The sequence below is a fragment of the Phaethon lepturus genome, unplaced genomic scaffold (genome assembly GCF_000687285.1).
Source record: "Phaethon lepturus isolate BGI_N335 unplaced genomic scaffold, ASM68728v1 scaffold54888, whole genome shotgun sequence".
NCBI lineage: Eukaryota > Metazoa > Chordata > Aves > Phaethontiformes > Phaethontidae > Phaethon > Phaethon lepturus.
In genome coordinates, this window is record NW_010557981.1 from 1 (window position 1) to 17,510 (window position 17,510).

The 17,510-nt window shown below is 37.9% G+C and overlaps 1 protein-coding gene across 1 annotated transcript; it reads left to right on the plus strand.

Moving 5' to 3' along the window:
• Positions 1 to 2,784: 2,784 nt before the first annotated feature.
• On the plus strand, positions 2,785 to 17,154 carry LOC104625303 (protein phosphatase 1 regulatory subunit 21-like; the record flags this gene model as incomplete). Its single annotated transcript, XM_010292895.1, has 10 exons — positions 2,785 to 2,847; positions 3,264 to 3,410; positions 5,549 to 5,650; positions 6,356 to 6,520; positions 6,620 to 6,678; positions 8,941 to 9,035; positions 11,464 to 11,516; positions 13,709 to 13,858; positions 16,864 to 16,965; positions 17,066 to 17,154. Coding segments are annotated over exons 2-10 (950 nt in total), but the record flags the coding sequence as incomplete, so codon positions are not given.
• Positions 17,155 to 17,510: the final 356 nt, after the last annotated feature.

Genomic DNA, 17,510 nt, shown 5'->3' on the forward strand with positions numbered 1-17,510 from the left:
CGCTGATTTTTGTGGCAGCGTGAAGTGTTTGGGGTTCAGAGGTTGCGTCTTCTTGAGGATGAGGTGAAGGCAAACTTGGGCAGGCAGGGGAGGTGCGAGTTTGCAGGTGCCGAGGGACTACAGTGTTGCCGAGCGCTGGCTGAGCAGGTTGGCGTGAGGACCAAAGTGCCTTGTCTGCAAAGCATCCAGTAGGGCAAATAATGGGTTCAGCTATGCCAGGGAAGTGAAACCAGCTGTGCTTTCCCCTGCTTCTCCACTTTGCACTCAAGTGTGAGGCTTAGTTATCTTTTTGGGTGTGAACATTTGTTGAGGTCTTGGTCTTGTGTCTTATGCATAGGCTCTGAGTTTGCTTTGGCTGCTGGATGTGGGAGTTCAGTGGTGTTAGTAGTGCTTGCAGTGGTGTTGCAGTGTCTTGGAAGTGAGGACACTTGATTCCCCGCTTGCCTCACATCTGTTCCCATTCTTCCGCAGCTGCCCTAGGTAACTTTGCTCTCCGTTTCTGGTGCTAACAGAGTATTTGCAAAGACTTCTGGCCCATAGGTGCCTTTCCTTTCCGAGGTGCTTGAGATGATTTCTTAAATGGTGGAGCTTTGTTTAATACAGAACTCTTCATTCTTGTTTCTTCACTAAAAGGAAGAGGAGACTGTTGGTCTTGAATGGTATAGTTCTTCAACGGCCTTGGGAAAGAAAGCCAGCACTTTGTTTTATGTAGCCTAGCATCAGAGTGGTTGGCACAAGGCACTTGACTGTTTTTGACACCTTTCCCTAGATTACAGAATGATGCATCTTTAAATACTATTCTCCTTGGAACTGCTATAAAAAAACCTACAGAATTTAAATTGTTCACAGATGTTTATTTGTGTCCACAAAATCATTTTAAGAAAACTGAATTTGCGTTGTGGCTTTGTAGGTCACAGAGTTCATGTTTCTCATTGCTTTCTACAGTGGCTCTGCTATACCTTGGAGATACAAAAATGTCACGGGATAAGGTAATTGAGGGACTTTGCGGCTTGATTCCAGAATTAAACTTTGAAATGTGGACTTTTGACTAGCTCCTGAAAGTTCCAGCTGCTGGATCCTCTTTCTTTTAGTATCATGGTGTCCAAAAGCTTTCTTTGAACTTCATCTTGCAATTTTCAGCCTGTGATGTTTCACTGGCTCTTCGTGGGAATCATTTTTTGCTCTCATCCCATTTTTTGTGCAATGACTCCAGGACATTGTGGGATTCCCCTTGCAGATAACTGTCCTTTTTGTGCAAATAATCAGTTGTTCAGTTGGCTGTTTATTGCATGCGGGTGGAAATGGAAAGTAGCCCTGGGAAGCTATTTGCCTGTTCACTCAGTCGTGTTGTGGAAGCCAAGGAGAGGTAGACAAGAGCTTGATAGACTCAAGGAGTGCCAACGGAAGTACCTGCCAAAGGATTGCTTTCCGTTTCTCCCTGCTCTCTCATAGAGCAGTCCAGAAGAAGGATGTGTGTTTTCAGAGTCTCTTCTTCCCCTCGAGTTGCAGCTTCTGGCTCTCTCACGCAACCCTGATGGAAGTAGTAGTCAAAAGGCTCTTTCAGCTTGTGACAGCTTTTGGTGGATCACACTTCAGCTTGGGTATCTCAGTGCAGCATGATTGAACTAGTTCAGTCACTGTACCTGACATGTTCCTGCATTAGTAGCTGTGGCAGAAAAAAGGTGTAGAAAACTACACACTGCTTTTTCTTGCTAGGGAAACCCTGTGCTTGGAAGTCTTTTTGTGGTGCTCTTGCAAGTTTTTTCTCTTGCCTTTGTGATGCCTGAGCAGCACAGTGGGAATACTGCAGGGTGAAAGCCTGTGCTTTCAAAGGTCAAAAGTCAGTTGACATTGCTAATATATTCAGTCATCAGGCTGAAAAGATTAGCCATTGCTGTTTCACATTGAATCTTGCCTTTTATGCATCTGCCAGAGGTATTCCCAAACACTATACAAACCCTTTTAATTTATATCTGCAACAGCTGGACTCAAACATGTCAAATGAATACAAACTGCCATTGAAGAAACCAGGATTCAAGCAATTTTCAAGGAGTGGGAAGATGGAACTGTCGGTATCCTCATTGCTGCAGGGTAGAGGTACTCTGTGAAGTGACTGGGAAATAGATTTCTTGAGTATCACTTTTCACCACAGTGATTTTAGCTCAGATTTGTGAACTATATAAGTAAGTCTTAGAGGGCTTTTGCTTACGTGCTTTTTATGCATTTTCCTGAAGCGTTTGTCAAGCTGTTCTCTCTGGATCATCTGCTGCAACCGGTAATAAATATTTTTGCGTTAGAGTATAGTTAAGCTCTTCTTGAATTGATACAGATTTTTACTTTATTGTGAGCCCTGCTTATGTTCCAGAAGCGGTCATGAACAGTTTTGGAGAGAAGAGGGGAGAGACAGAAATAGCACTGAATAGGAGCAAGAACTTGATTAGTCAAGGAAGAAGTTGCAACTTTTCTATATTTGTTCACTGTTTTTCGAACATTAACTATGTTTAAGTAACTAATCTTCTAAGATATTGAGTAAGAATTATTTTCTATTTGAGCAAAATATTCGGATGGTAAAATAACTACTTGTTTCTTGACAATTCAGGATATGAATTGGATACTTTTTCAACTCGATATCACTACTACCTACCTGAACAGACTACTTTAAAAAGCATGCACATCTCGTGCTCTCATGAGAGATTATGATGTTTTATGCACATTGTAATGAATGGCTTTTATTTGTTCTTTTGTCTTGCATAGTTATTGACATCTCTTATTTTTCAGCTTCGAGCTCAGAACCAAGTACTGAAAAAAGGCGTTGTAGACGAGCAAGCAAACTCTGCTTCTCTGAAGGTAATCTCTAAAAACTACTTGTGTCATATGTATTAAGCTGTGATAAAGTAGGTAAATGGGAAGGGTAAATAGAAATACTTTTTACTCAAAGTATTGTGATTAAAAGAATAAAGAAGGAACTTGGTTTAGTAAAAGAATTTCTGTTCTGCAACTAGTCTTCATTGTTCTCTGTAGGTGCTGACTTTGTAAAAGTGGAGTGTTGCTTCTCAATGATTAATTTGTAGAATGAAGTATCTACTTGAGTGTGATCTGTGGGCAGCTCAAGGAAGTGAAACCAGCGTTTTAGTTTAAAAACAATACTTTTTGCCTCTTCAGTGTTCAAATAATGAAGAAAGCGATTGTTTTTTTTTAATGTGTCCTTATGATACTTTTTATTAAAAGTGAAAGTTTTAAAATTAAACTTTTTGGTCATTCAGGAGCAACTGAAGATGAAGGATCAATCACTGAGAAAACTGCAACAAGAAATGGACAGCTTGACCTTTCGAAATCAGCAACTTGCCAAGCGGGTGGAGTTACTTCAAGATGAGCTTGCATTAAGTGAAGCTAGGGGCAAGAAGAATAAGGTATGTGCTAAAAGCAAAAAAACTTTTTGCATAACTAGCAGATATCTGCTCCTCACCTGTCAGTGTCTTATCCAGATTTCTAGCAGTATTGCTTTGTGTCAAGGGTTGAGCTAAATGTTTTTGTCAGAACTTGTGTTCCTAACTGATGTGAGTGAAAATATGCACAAAACAGGTATTGATACATGTAATGCTTGCTAAGCACTTCTGTACTTTTCTTTCTAGTGTGTCAGCTAACTGATACTGAATTGCTATCTCCCTTTCCCAGATACTTATTTAGTGCTCAAATAGCTGGCAAAGATCTGGGAGCACTGTGATTAATCTACTGCTACAAAGAAAACCGATCACCCCTCATTTCCTATCCCCACCTCCTTGCTTTGTAATGTTGATGTCAATGGTTAACACTTCTAGCCTATGATTGTAGCTTTTCTAGGCAGCTGTTACGTGAATCTCATCAAATGCTTTGAAATCTAAATTTTTAGCTAGTATTCCTTACATTATTTCAAAATGACAGAATAATTTCAGTACTGAGATCTTTCTTTGCCAAAATGCTTGCTGATTAAACCTGGTTATAACCATGTTCTGTCTAAGATCAGCCATGTCTTCTGTAGGTAACATCAGAATTCCAGGGGTGGTGTGTCTGGACTTAAATAATTCTCAAGCATCCTTTTCTACCTTCCTCTTCTGAGGAAACTCCTCGTAATTACTGTCATCTTTTCTTTTTGGTTAGCTCACAAAATGCTGTAGCTATCAAGACTAACATTCAAGAAATCATTCAACTGATTAATAATATGATCGTCTTCCTTGCTTTTCCCTTAAACTCTTGTGCGTTTTTTTGTAATCCAGTTCCTTGACAAGAATAGTACCTCTGACTTGCATTATTGGAGCACCATAGTAGATTGTTCTTCAAAATGCAGTTTGACTCTTCTGTTCTTTTATTGCATGTTATGTAACTTATTGCTTTACTAGACATATTTCAAACTTGTGAAGGACCTCAGCCTGGCTTGAGTAGCTTTGCAAACCATTGCCACTGACTTTCTTTCCTGTTCAGCTGTCAGTATGCACAGTTCTGTATTTCTTATTTTTTTTTTAAGAAGTACTTGTAGTACCTTTTAAATATGTTCCCTTTAGTTTTACCTATAGGGTCTCACTAAGTACATACATTGTACTGAACATAGCCCTACTAAATTCCATGTCACCCTTACTTCAGAGGCTTGCCATTGTGAGACCATGTAAATCACATCTAAAACTATTTAGATTAAGATTTGGGTAGATTATCTGTGTCAGACTGCAATCCTTTTAGAAGAAGGTGAACACGTGCTCATATCTCAGATGTTATAGTTCGTAGGCTGACATCAAATGCAGAGGTGGCTTAGCTGTCCTAGCTGTCCCAAGCACTTGAAGTGTCGTGTTCAGTTTAAATGTAAACAGTCTCCCTTCTGTTTGATGATGGTATTACCTATGTTCAGCAGTGTAGTAGAGCAGAGGAGCAGCACGGGATTCACTGGTGGTCTCTGAATCTTTTGGACAAAACAGGTGAAAAATGAGGAAACAGTTGGCAGAGACATGTCTGTATTCTCAGGGTAGTTGGTGGACAGTGAAGACCCTGTGTTTTCCAGTGCCACCTTGTGCTACAGCCTGCCATGGGATAGTGCACTTTCCGTGATTCCCCTTGCCCCCCCCGCCAAAAACAGACCAGCTTACACCTGCACACTTGATGGGGGGAGGTGTGCCTTACACACAGCTCCCAAACCAAATAAGCCTGTGTGTGTAGGGTTTCATATTGCTGACTGCGTGGAGTCATGCAAGATTCAAATGATGTCAAATGGGCACCTGCCCATACAAGCAATTTCATGTGTGTGTGAATATGATACCTGAGTAGAGGCTTTCCCGAGTCCTTATCGAATTGGCATTCCACCACTATACTGTAACAATGGTGTGAAGGAAAAAGTGCTGCTTTTAGGCTCGTGCTGTGTGCGGTATGTGTACCTTTTGATGTATTAGTCAATGTAAATAAGATGTATACTTATGTGCCTCTATTGGGAATTAGTGATGGGAACTATTTTCAGATACTTGGAGCTGGGCTTTGGGATACCTCCAGAGACTTGGAGGTAATGAATGCACGTTTTCTTTTTTTTTAGAAAAGTGCAGAATCCTCATCTCAGTTGAGTCAAGAGCAGAAAAGTGTCTTCAATGAAGATCTTCAGAAGAAGATAGAAGAGAATGAACGACTACATATACTCGTGAGTGAAACTTTTTTAGCCTTTCTTTTTAGTACAGAAAACTGGTCACATGAACAAAGATAGAGAAAATAAAATGGCATCTGAAAGCTAGTGGTTTTATAAGCTTAGTTGTATGCAGAATAGTAGACTGGATCAGATAGGGTGTCTATAAAGATGTTCACTGGGTTAATGAGAAAGTATTTTGACTTCAGATTCTTAAGACAGTATGTGGAATAACTTGCATAATGTGTGTGTTTTCTCATTTAGATTTTTAACTTTTGGTGACACTTAGGTACTCTACTGAAAATAGCCATATAGTGGGTACTGGGTGGAAACTTCTTTTTAGTTCACTGTTTCAGAATTGCCTTAAAGCTTAAAGTATTTTCTGCAAGTTGCTGTAATTAAGTCAGGAATTACTTTACCAAAATGAATTGCATTTCACTTTGTTTTAGAAAATCGAGAAACACCTTATGGCTCAAGTTTAATTTCTCAGGTGTCTGCTATTAATCAGCAATATATTTAAGGAATGCTTGGTATGACAAAACTTTAATAAACACAAAGTACTTTGTTCCTGAATCTTGTCCCTGTAAATATCATGAAATTTCTATTTGTCTGAGAACTAGTACTTGTTATTAGCCTGGACTGGTTGATTAAATTGGTATAACTCATGGCACTAGATTCCATAAGTAAAATGAAGCTTTCATATGAGCTCTACTTTTCTTTCAGTTCTTTGAAGCAGATGAGCAGCACAAACGTTTAGAAGCGGAGCTGAGAACTAGACTTGAGGTTTTGGAAACTGATGCTGCCCAGCATCAAGCTGTGGTGGATGGTTTAACAAGGAAATACACAGATACCATAGAAAAGCTGCAGAATGATAAAGCCAAATTAGAAGTAAGGAATTTTTCTGTTGCTTGCAAGTTTGAAAAGTTTTGAAATGAAATGTCTTGCTGTGTCAGTACTTACATTGTGAGATTATCTTCTTGCATAAAGATCAAGTCTCAGACACTAGAAAGAGAAGCTAAGGACTGTAGGCTTCGAACCGAAGAATGGTAAGTGTTTTTATTTAATATAATGAAAAATTGATTATAAACAAATAACTACTGTAAAAGATTAGCTGGATTATTTTTAGAGTATAATACTTCAAAAAAAAAGTTGATAAAACTCAAAATACTGGGCAACAGCACATGAACATCAAGACTATGCAGGTCAGACCCCTTTTCCTTCTAAGTATGTAACTAGACAATTAATGGAATGCTATAAAAAGTAAAGAAACTACAGAACTTGTATGAAACAAAGGTATATGAGCTTTGTAAAAACAAAGCTTGGGTAAGGTATACTGAGAAAACTGACTGCAGAGAGTTTTCAAAAATCCCCCTCCACCTCAAAAGCTTCTTGAACAATTGCTTTTGCTTCAGGTATAACACACTTACCTAGAATATTTGAAAGTTTTTGTTGAAGAATTGTATTGTTATTTTTGGAATACCCTCATTATCTTGAAGACCAATCATAGAAAATAGGAAGAAGTTGAGGACTGTGGACCAAATCAATTCAGGGTGCACTTCTCTGAACTTCATTATTAAGATCCATTTTTTTTTAAAAGATACGTGCAGTATAGGTCTTTAATGTAATGGATAAAATGCATAGTGAATGATCAGATGAAGATTTCCTCCTTTCAAATGGTAACCTTGAAGTATATATTTTAATTATTTTGATAGATGTGAAGATACTTGAATTCCAATGACTCTCCTGTTATACAGGTCAGGGTTCCACTGAGAATGACTTGCAAAAGAGGATGAAAGCTGTGTTTCGCAGTTGTTTGCTTTTTTGTGGTGTTTGAAAAACAGTGTGGTCTTAATCTGCTACTATTCAGTTCAGAGCTTGTCTTTAATGTTCAATGACAACTGAGTGATTAATGTCATTGTAAGAAATTGTCACTACCGTTTCAGAAAGGAGGCTTTTGAAAAATAATAAAGCCTGACACTTCTTTATTTTAAACACTGAAATCGGTATCCAACGAACACCTGACAGAAGATGTCTCTGAGAGTACTGCTCTTCTGTTTTCCCCCCTCTTTCAGGGGAAGGGATCCATTTGTCTCTGACACCCATGCTTTATTCAGAAAAGCCAGGGGATATGAGACTTGTCAGTCTGCATGCCTTGAAAATTAAAGGGCAGAATGTAAATTAAAACTTATCAGACTACTTGTTTGCCATTCCTTTAGAGTACAAAAAGGAGACATCCGTACTTTTGCAATTTGAGTTTATTTTCTATCATGCCCAATGCTACTGTGGTTCATGCTGTACAGTTTCTATGGAATTTTGGAGCTGCTCTTCAAGGAAAATGTTTGTTAATGTGCATGAGCTACTTATTGGCCAGTTTCTTGATATCGTGCTTGTCTATTTTTTTAATTATTTTTCCTTGTTAGTCCCAATAAATTTCCACTTATCAAATGTTTTTGTAAAAAAGGAAAAAAACCTGTCACTTTGGCACCTTTCCCCCACCCTTCACTATATGTGCAGGAGTTCTAGATGTCAAACGGGAAGCAAAACAGTGAAGAATTTGGGGGCCTAAGTTGGGTAAGGTGTGGAATTTGGTCTGAATCAATATGCAATAATCTTTGACATATGTATATAATGCTGAGAGAGGTTTCTGATGCATTCTCAAGTGGTTTTTCTGTAGATCTGCTTCACTTGCATTTGATTGTATATATAGATGTAAACCCAAGTTATTATTACGAATATCATTAGCATAGGCTCTTGAGATGAACAGTAACCTAATTGCCAAGTCTTGTGGGAGTGGGCCATATGATAGCAATGTTTAAATATGGAGCTTTGAAAAACTTGTGAGGTATTTCTAATAGTGATGTGACATAACTGAGTTACCGACAACTCACTACTTGCATATTGGATTACTGCATCTGATATATAGTAACTAATTTAAAGGTCCTTTTGCATTCCCATTCAAATGCTAGTAGAAAAGAATACCTTCATACAGCTTATACAATAATTGCATAATTGGAAAATAATGTAAAGATTAATTCTGAAGAAAGTTGAGCTTCCCAAGACCAGAATTTAGGATTTACAACAGTTTATTGCATTTATTTGCAAGGGATTAAAATACAATGTCATATATTAAATATAAATAAAGGAGGAAAAATGATTCCTACTGTCTTATTTCTGTCTGATTCTATGAAGAGACAGATACCTGTAAAGTCAAGAGAGGCTTATGGTGAAATATGGTGAAGGTGATACAGATTAAATTTTAAAGGTTTACAATGAGTGTGTATGGTTTTTCGTTTGTCTTTGTTACTTAGCCAGCAACAGTTAAAGAATCTTCAAGCAGCTTTGGGCAGTAGACTGGAAGAATCCTTATGCATAATCAGTGAAAAAGTACCTTTTAATGACACAAGTACGTATTGCCTTGGTCTGGGTTTCTTGTTTAATTTTGGGTATCCATCTGGAGGAAGTATTCCTCATTAATTAAAATGTATTAGCTATAAGAAATTTTGGACGTCAGCACAGACACTTGGAGGTAATTGTAATAAATATTCATAATACTTGTCATAATGTTGTTCAGTGATCTTAATCAAGTTTTTATATATACCTCTAATGAAAATTAAAACCTTTGAAGGCTTTTGGGTAATTTGCCACTTGTCTTGCTTAGTGTTGACAGAACATTGTAAAAGGTGAAGAAACACTGCCAATTTATTGGTTTGTCCTCAAAGATTTCTTTAGTTACTCATCTCAGAGTATTATTTTGGGCAGGGCATATTCAAAAGTTACAGTAAGTTAAGATGGGGATAAACTAATGGCTGCAGAGAAATTGACTTAATGAGGCATTGCATCAATAATGGTCTACACTTAGTATCAGTGGGAAGTCTGTCAGTGTGTCTCATGTCTGACTACAGAACACCCAGACTAGTTCTTATCTGTGGTTTGTCTCAGACTTGTTCATCTTTTCTGGGGGAAAAAAAAAAAAAAAAACAAAAAACTTTGAATTTGGGGACTTTCACCTGAAGCAATCTTTTTTTCCTGCTTCCTTTCCAAGTGCTACTAGATAAACTGAAGTGCAGAGGATACCATGAAGTTAGGAGTGCTCAGCCTTTGCATTGCTTTGGTGCAAGAATTGGTTAGTACGTGCCAGATCGGTGCTGTGTACTGGGTGCTTTTGTAAATAGCTTGAATACGAGATTGTACTTGGGCAGGCCAGCAGTCTGTACTCTTCTGTCAGTGAGACTAGAATGGACCTGGAACAGTGAAAGAGCTGAAAGTAGTGGAGAAGGAACAGAGAAGCGAAAACAGGCTGTTGAATTTCTGGTAGGTTTTGTTGGTAACTTTTGCATTTTTCATTCAGTTTAAAACCTGATGACAATGTTTTGAATAGCCTTAGGTTCTCTAAAAGCTGACCTGGTGAAGTGCTGCAGGGATGAGCCTTCCAAATTCTCCAATGGCTTGGCAATCCAGCAAATCTTGGCTTAGAAACACAAGATCATCCTCTCTTTAGGAAATGTTGACTCTCGTATAGCATGTTATGCTTAGGTGTTGGTGCCTTGAATTGATACCCTTTTCACTTCTTCCCTCTTACAAAGATCACTTTGCCTGGCATCTGCTGCCTACTTACACTTCTCTGGCTTCTTTAGCTGATTTTTTTTTTTACAGTTGGTTATCATTGTAGCAAGAACTTAAATGCAAATAATTTATCTGTTCGCTCATCTACCATAGCATAATGTTTTTGCTGGTGTAGAAAACACTGCAAATAGTGGACAGATCTTTAGTGATAGAATAATGAGAGAAAATCAGGAAATGTTTATCTGCTATGGATTCCAACTGTCTTGCCATAGGCTCTGTAGCTGGTTTTAAGTGTAACCTAGCAGCTGCCTTCAGTTTCAGTAACAATCAAATGGCTTGTTATCTTTCCACTCTCAAAATCATGCTTAGCAGTCAACAAAAAAAGTTTTCTGAAGCACCTCCTTGTGAGTGGGATTTGATAATTTTGGACGCTTTGTTCTGAATACAACTGTCTCTTCCTGTGTGTTACTTGCTAAATGTGAATGATACAAAAGGAATAAGAAACTGTACATTTCCTTTGTGTGCAAATTTTAAACTAAATTGGTTATTATTCTGTTTAATTGAGGATGGATGTGATCCCTTTTAAATCTATAAGCCTTTGTAAGATGTTCTCTAGGTACAAATATCCCTCTACCTCTTTAAAAATTGTGCCCGCTTGCAATTGAATAATCATTCTAGTTGCTCTCTAACTGGAACACAATGCTGAAATATGTGCAGAGTACATCAGTACATACAGGAGCTTTTTGTTTAAACATGCAAGCTGTTAAATACAGTCATCTTATTTGACAGTCCCTGGAATGTAATTGAAATGTGAACATCATCTTGAATTCTTTAAGGTTTTTTTAAAAGATTTTCACTCTTGTTAGTGATGAGTACTGTTCTTTTGGGCAAGGGGATTCTGCTTTTACCTATCAAATTCAGGGTGTTCAGGTGGTTAAACTTGATTTAAAATCTGAGGCAAGTATGGAAGTGCTTTCTCTCCGTCTAGTCACAGTAACAGTTCTTAAGTGAAGATGTTTAGGCTGACTTTATTGAAGCCAATCTTTTTAGTTAATCTTCCTTTAAGGTTAATTTTTTACTTTACTTACTAATTTTACTTAATCTTAGTTGAGTGAATTTTACTATCTTTTTAGTTAATATTGCTTACATAAACTGTAGTATTACTGCAATCGAATTTTATATTTAAAAACCTCTCACTATTTACCAATAAGCGTGTCTTAAAAGAACGCTATTTAATAAGTGCATATAACTCCATTTTTGTTCTGTAGGATCTAATCAATACAATGCTCTGAATGTACCGTTGCACAACAGAAGATATCAGGTAAGCACTTTTTGTGACTTCATATGTAAAGATGCAACTTCCTACACAGATACCGAATAAAACCAACTATTTTAGTGACCCGAAATGTCAGAAGATAGCCTATCTTACTACTATCATGATATTCCAAGGGAATTTCTGTCCACACAGCCTGCGCCTTTCAACAGGTAGTCTACACTGTTCTTATGTCAAGGAGCCAAGTTGTCTGCTCACATCACTTCACCAGAGCTAATCCATTGACTACTGGCTGATGATCATTGTAGGTATTAACTCAGGCATGCCTTTCTAAAAAGAATGGCAAAAAGGCTTTAGTATTTGTCTCTTATTGAAGTTACACGAAATATTCTTTTACTAGGCCAACATGCAGTAAGTTAGAATTTGAACATTTAATTTTTAAAGTTGGTTAAAACTATGTTAGTTTAGAGGTCCTAAGATTTTTGTTGAAAAAAGGTAATTTTGGTATCTTAAATTCCTTTGCCCTCACACTGAGTTTCTTCAGTCACATCACTCAAGCCTCAAAGAATGTTTGCATTTGTAAACGATACACTGGTGTGTATGCTAGAATCCCATATTAGTTAATATTACTTGTCACTAGTCATAATCCTTTTGAGGAATAAATTCTGCATCTTTGAGAAATCTGCATGGTTCACTTATGTTTTATGGGATACTTCTTGCCAAAACACCTCTTACTTGCAGCCGTATCACCCTTATTAATGTAGATATTATTTAAAAAAGAAACAGTTTCTGGTCATTACTGTAATTTCATCAATTTCCTTGGGAATGTGGTTTACTCAGCATTCAAAAATGAGCATTAGTTTTCTGTGAATAGCTAAATATATTAAGGCTTTTTACAGTAGTAAATTGGATACCTTGATGCAGGCAATATTTTCCTGCTTTGCTGCCACTGAGGATGGACTCCACAGCACTCAGTGTTTTTTCTCTTTGCTTGTATGATATGTCTCAAACCTTCAAGTTGGTGCATTCAAGTGCCACTGTAGAAAGATTTCAAATAGCTGCTTTCTCCTTTCTTCAGAAGTGCCTATAAAGAGACCTTGTTCCTAATGTCTGCAGTGAGAACAGGCGACCTGCTGTCCAGTTTTGTGATGGAAGTAGCCTTAAGTCAGCCTGTTGTTAAGTACTAAGAAAAATCTGAATAACTGCATGGAGAATTTCTCCTGTTACTATTTTCTGCTATGTTAGCCAGCCTCATGCTTCAAGATCGGCAGTCTTGAAAATGTTCCAGGACAGATTTTTATGACTGATTTTGCCAGTGGAGGCAAAATGCTAGTGCATTGGCCCAAGCTGCAGTGTAAAGGACAGCAAAGCAGTAATATTGTCTGTTTTCTTTCCTTGTGTAGCTAATTGACATACACAAACTGAGTATGATGACTGCATTAATTACTCACCACCATCCCTGATGCGTAATCAAGATTCGCTTGATTTAACGCTTCATTGAAGCCTTAGGAATACATCTGTGAAGGATAAGTCATTCTTGGCTGAAATGTCACTTTAACCTTATTTTCTCCTCCATAAATCACAATAGAGTGTGGTTTTCTTCTGTGGTTGCCTTTGTTTTTTCAGTGTTCCATTTTGGATTAATTTCGTAGATACACCCCTGCTTCATTAAAGCCACAGAACAGCCTTATTCATTAGCAGCAGCTCGCTTCTGTCCAGGTGGGAGAATAAGAATTGAATGTTACTGGTTAGAGAAGCAGACACCTTTTATTCTGGGAGAAAAATCTAATTGGTTTTTACTAATTAAAGTTAAGTTTTCTTACAACCGGGTGTTAAAAATTTCTCATTATCACCACAGTGAAAGAACTGAGCTGTTGTCAGCAATTAGTCTGTTGGTCTTTACAAATCTTAATTTCAAAGATGGTTTCTGTAATTGTACTACTAACCTCTTAGTGTTGTTGTGGCCTGTAGTTTGAGAAACGCAGCAAAGGCAAAGCATCATCTATTGTATGAAATAAAAACATACTTTGTCATCATAGAAAGACATGCCCTTCTGAGCGGCATTGTAGTTTATTCATAAACTTTAAAAATGAAGTTAAAGGTAACTGCTGTGATGTATTTTAGGCTGAACTAGTAACCAGAAGGAAATTGTTGATAGCAATTTTTTTATCCAGCAATAGAATTTTTCTCATTTAAATAGGTACATGTCAAATATAATAATTTTATAACTGCCTTCACAGCTGAAGTTGCGAGACCTTGCTGGCCAGGCGCTGGCTTTTGTTCAAGAACTTGTAACAGCTCTTTTGAACTTCCATACATACACTGAGCAGAAGGTACAGATCTTTCCCATTGATTCTGCAACAGACACTATATCACCGTTAAATGAGAAGGTAAAGCTTACAGATTTCAGCTACAAGTATGTTCAATTATGTAGTATTTTGAGTGAATGATCTGTCATGCAAACTTCTGCCACCTTTACTGGAATGCTGTGAGTGTGTTCCTGAGAGGTAGCTTCTCCTGCATGAGAGATCTTTTCTATTGGGTGAATTCTCTGAATGTGCTCTGCTACAAGAGCAATATGACAGTCGAATCAAAGTTTTACGTGCTAAATTTGGCATTTGGCAAAGGTTCAGCTAACTATTTTAAAATATGTGAATATTGCACTGCTAAACAGATGATTGTCTTAATGCACTGGGGCATGGGAGATGTTGAGACAGAAGGTCTTGTGTTTAAAGTATTTAACTAACATGAAATAAACTGCATGTAAGGTTGGTTTATGAAGGAGAGAACTTTGATTCTGTTCCCATGTCAAAAACCCAATTTATAATCTGATTTTGGGCTATTTGTGTAAAGACCTTTCCTGTAAGTGTTCTGAAACTTCAAGTCTGTAAAGCATGTGGAAATTATTACAAGAAACATGACCTCCCTTTTTCCGTGCAACTCCATTGGAAGACTTTTCTGAGAGTATCATTCAGAGCTGTTAAGCTGCATCTTTTGATTTATTTCTTTCTTTCTATGCCATGAAGAATGAAAAAGAACTTCATGCACAAGGATTTGCATGGTGATGCGTTTACGTGTGCTTTGGAATAAAACTGCCTTAACATCAGAGTTGTTGACTTCATAGTGCAAGTGAATCTGTGTGCATTTAAATTGCTGGATGACAGTATGTTCTGATTCAGACTATAATTTCAATTTAGTAGCTTGTAGGGCTTGGACTTAAGCTACCAAGTTGGACGTGGTTTGCATTCATCAAACGGCTGCAATGCATGTAGTGGCAATGTTAATGATCGCAAAACTTTCCTGTTCTTGGGAGGACCTCTTTTAATGTCTTTGCAGGCAACAAATACGGCTGTGAAGATGTTGTATCCACCAGAGAAATCGCACTCTATTTGCCTTCTCGGTTGTTTCAACTATTTGAATCAAAAATACACTTTAACAGAGGTTCTGTGTAGATCTTGGTTTGAGAACATTTTCTTGCTCCTGCCACCAAATGTTCCCAAAATAGCACATCCTTCTTGTGAAAAACACGAGGCTTTGTCATCTTCCAAATTCTTTGGGGCAGGCACTGTGTCTCCTTGTTTGAAGTTCGAGTGTGGTGATCAGATTCTATAGACAGTACTGCAGTTTACATGAGGGGAATAAAATCAGGTTTCTTAGACATCACTTGTCATGCATTTTTTTTCTTAATGTCCTAGTTAACACTTTTTTGCTTTTCAGCAGAGAAGTGCTTTCACACAGCTGAAACATGCAACTTAATCAGAACTGTAATTTGATTCTCCTTTTCTATAATTGACTGTGATTCAAATTCAGGCTTTGTTTGTTTTCATAATTATGGCTCTTGTAGTCTACCCCATTGTATATTCATGACCTAATTGCCTCAGTTCATGCCACCTCTCAGGGCTTTTACCATGAATTTCCAGCAGTGAAGCATCTTTTATCGCTCACTGAAGCTGCTGTTGCTCCTGTATTTTTGAGTAATTTATCTGTTTGCTTGGCAAGTGTTCTCACTGTCATCTTGGCTCCTCCACTGGGTGGTTCAAAAACCTCCCCTTAAATGTGGTAGAAGAAATGAGACAAGTGTCAGGTAGTGGCTTAGCACACTTGCACTGATTTATTTTTCCCCAACTCCAGGTCTTGTCTGGCGCTTTCGAGCTATTTTCCCCACCAGACACTCAAAGTAGATGTGGACAATTCCCTTCCAGGTTCAAGTATTCCTTTTCTCTTTAAGTATTGGATTGCTGGGTTCTGCTGGGTCTTCAGCATCATGCCGCATAACTCCAGTCCTCTCTCTTGCAACACAAGTCAGGAGCATTCTGCATGTGTTATTTCTTCCTCCTTAGATTTAGGAGTTTTCCCTAATTCCATCCAGATTTGTACATGCATGAATGAGAGCTTGGCATCTCTCTCTTCTTGTTAACACTGTGTTACTGCACCATAATAATAATAAAAAAAAAATTAAAATTTCTCATACCCTATTTGCCTGGGATCTTTAGCTACATTGTGGTATAAATAATCAAAGGTGAAGGTATCTTTCTTTGGGGTAAAAGAAAAACCAAGATCACTTTTGACTGCCTATGTCAATCTGTGGAAAAAGCTTTTTGTAATACTGTGGCATCGAAATTGAAAGCTCATGGTACTGTTACTCTTAAATATAATCAAAATGTAAACACCTTTGTTCTTAGGTATACTTTTTTTGAAAGAGAAATTAGCCATAACATTTACTTTAGTGGTTTTTCATAAAGTCCAGCGGTTCTGTAAAGTCAAAGTTTCATAATTGCCCAAACCTGTCATAGTTGAAAGTAGGAATTCTCCCTTTGATTAGTTACAGCTCCATCCTTTGCATTGGCATAAGCATGCTTTGACCCATGTTGCAAACTGGACTGGAAACAGAAAGACTAAAATGTATCTCTCTTGCTCTCAGTTTTAAGTCTGTTTAGTTCTTTAGTTTGTGCTTGTGCACAGGGCAAGGCTGATAGGTGAACAACAGCAGGGAGAAAGGTAGGATAGTTTCTTTTGGTGGCTTAATGGATGCATGGATCTAGCCTTAATTTGATAGAGTTGAGCAAGGAATGCAAGGATGTTTATACTCAAAAAACAGGGGTTTGGTGTGCTCTGCATGGCAACTAAAGGAGATGGGGTGCTGTGGCAAAGCCCTAGATGGCATTTTGCCTGGACTTCCGTTGTCTTCACTGTTTCTCACTTCCCCCCAAGGTCTGTGTGTGCACCCTGTCGAGGAGGTGGCTATACATCACTTGAGTGTTATAGCTTATTATTAACGTTCTGGGCATTACTTAAGATGACAGGTGCTATGTTAAATTGCACTGTTCAATCATTAACTTGCAGCAGTTTGCAAGGGCTTTTGGCAAGCACCAGTTTAAAACCTCTCTGTGCTCAGTTCTCACAGTATCTTCATGAAAATGCTTTGTATGTTCGCCCTCTGGAGGAAGGAATGCTTCACTTGTTTGAGAGTATTACAGAAGATACTGTGACAGTCCTGGTAAGATTTCTTAGATTAAGATACTAAAATTTTCTTTTAGTATTGACACAGATTTTTATTTACAGAGCACAAATATTTAATGTGTTGTTTTTCCTTCCAGGAAACAGCTGTGAAATTGAAGACCTTCTCAGAACATTTAGCTTCATACTTATGCTTTTTAAGAAAGATTCTTCCTTACCAGTTAAAAAGGTACTTTTAATTTAATAGATTAAATTAAAAGGGAACTAAGTGTCAGATGACCAGCATTGGCAACATCTACAACTCAAATATTAAGTCAACCCTTAAAGCACCTTGACTTAAAAGCTGGAAATTTTTTCTTTGCCTGCTGGTTTTTGAGCCTATAGAATCACAGAACAGTTTGGGTTGGAAGGGTCATTTAAAGGTCATCTAGTCCAACCCCCCTGCAATGAGCAGGGACATCTTCAACTAGGTCAGGTTGCTCAGAGCCCTGTCCAACCTGGCCTGGAATGTTTCCAGGGATGGGGCATCTACCGCCTCTCTGGGCAACCTGTGCCAGTGTTTCACCACCCTCATTATAAAAAATG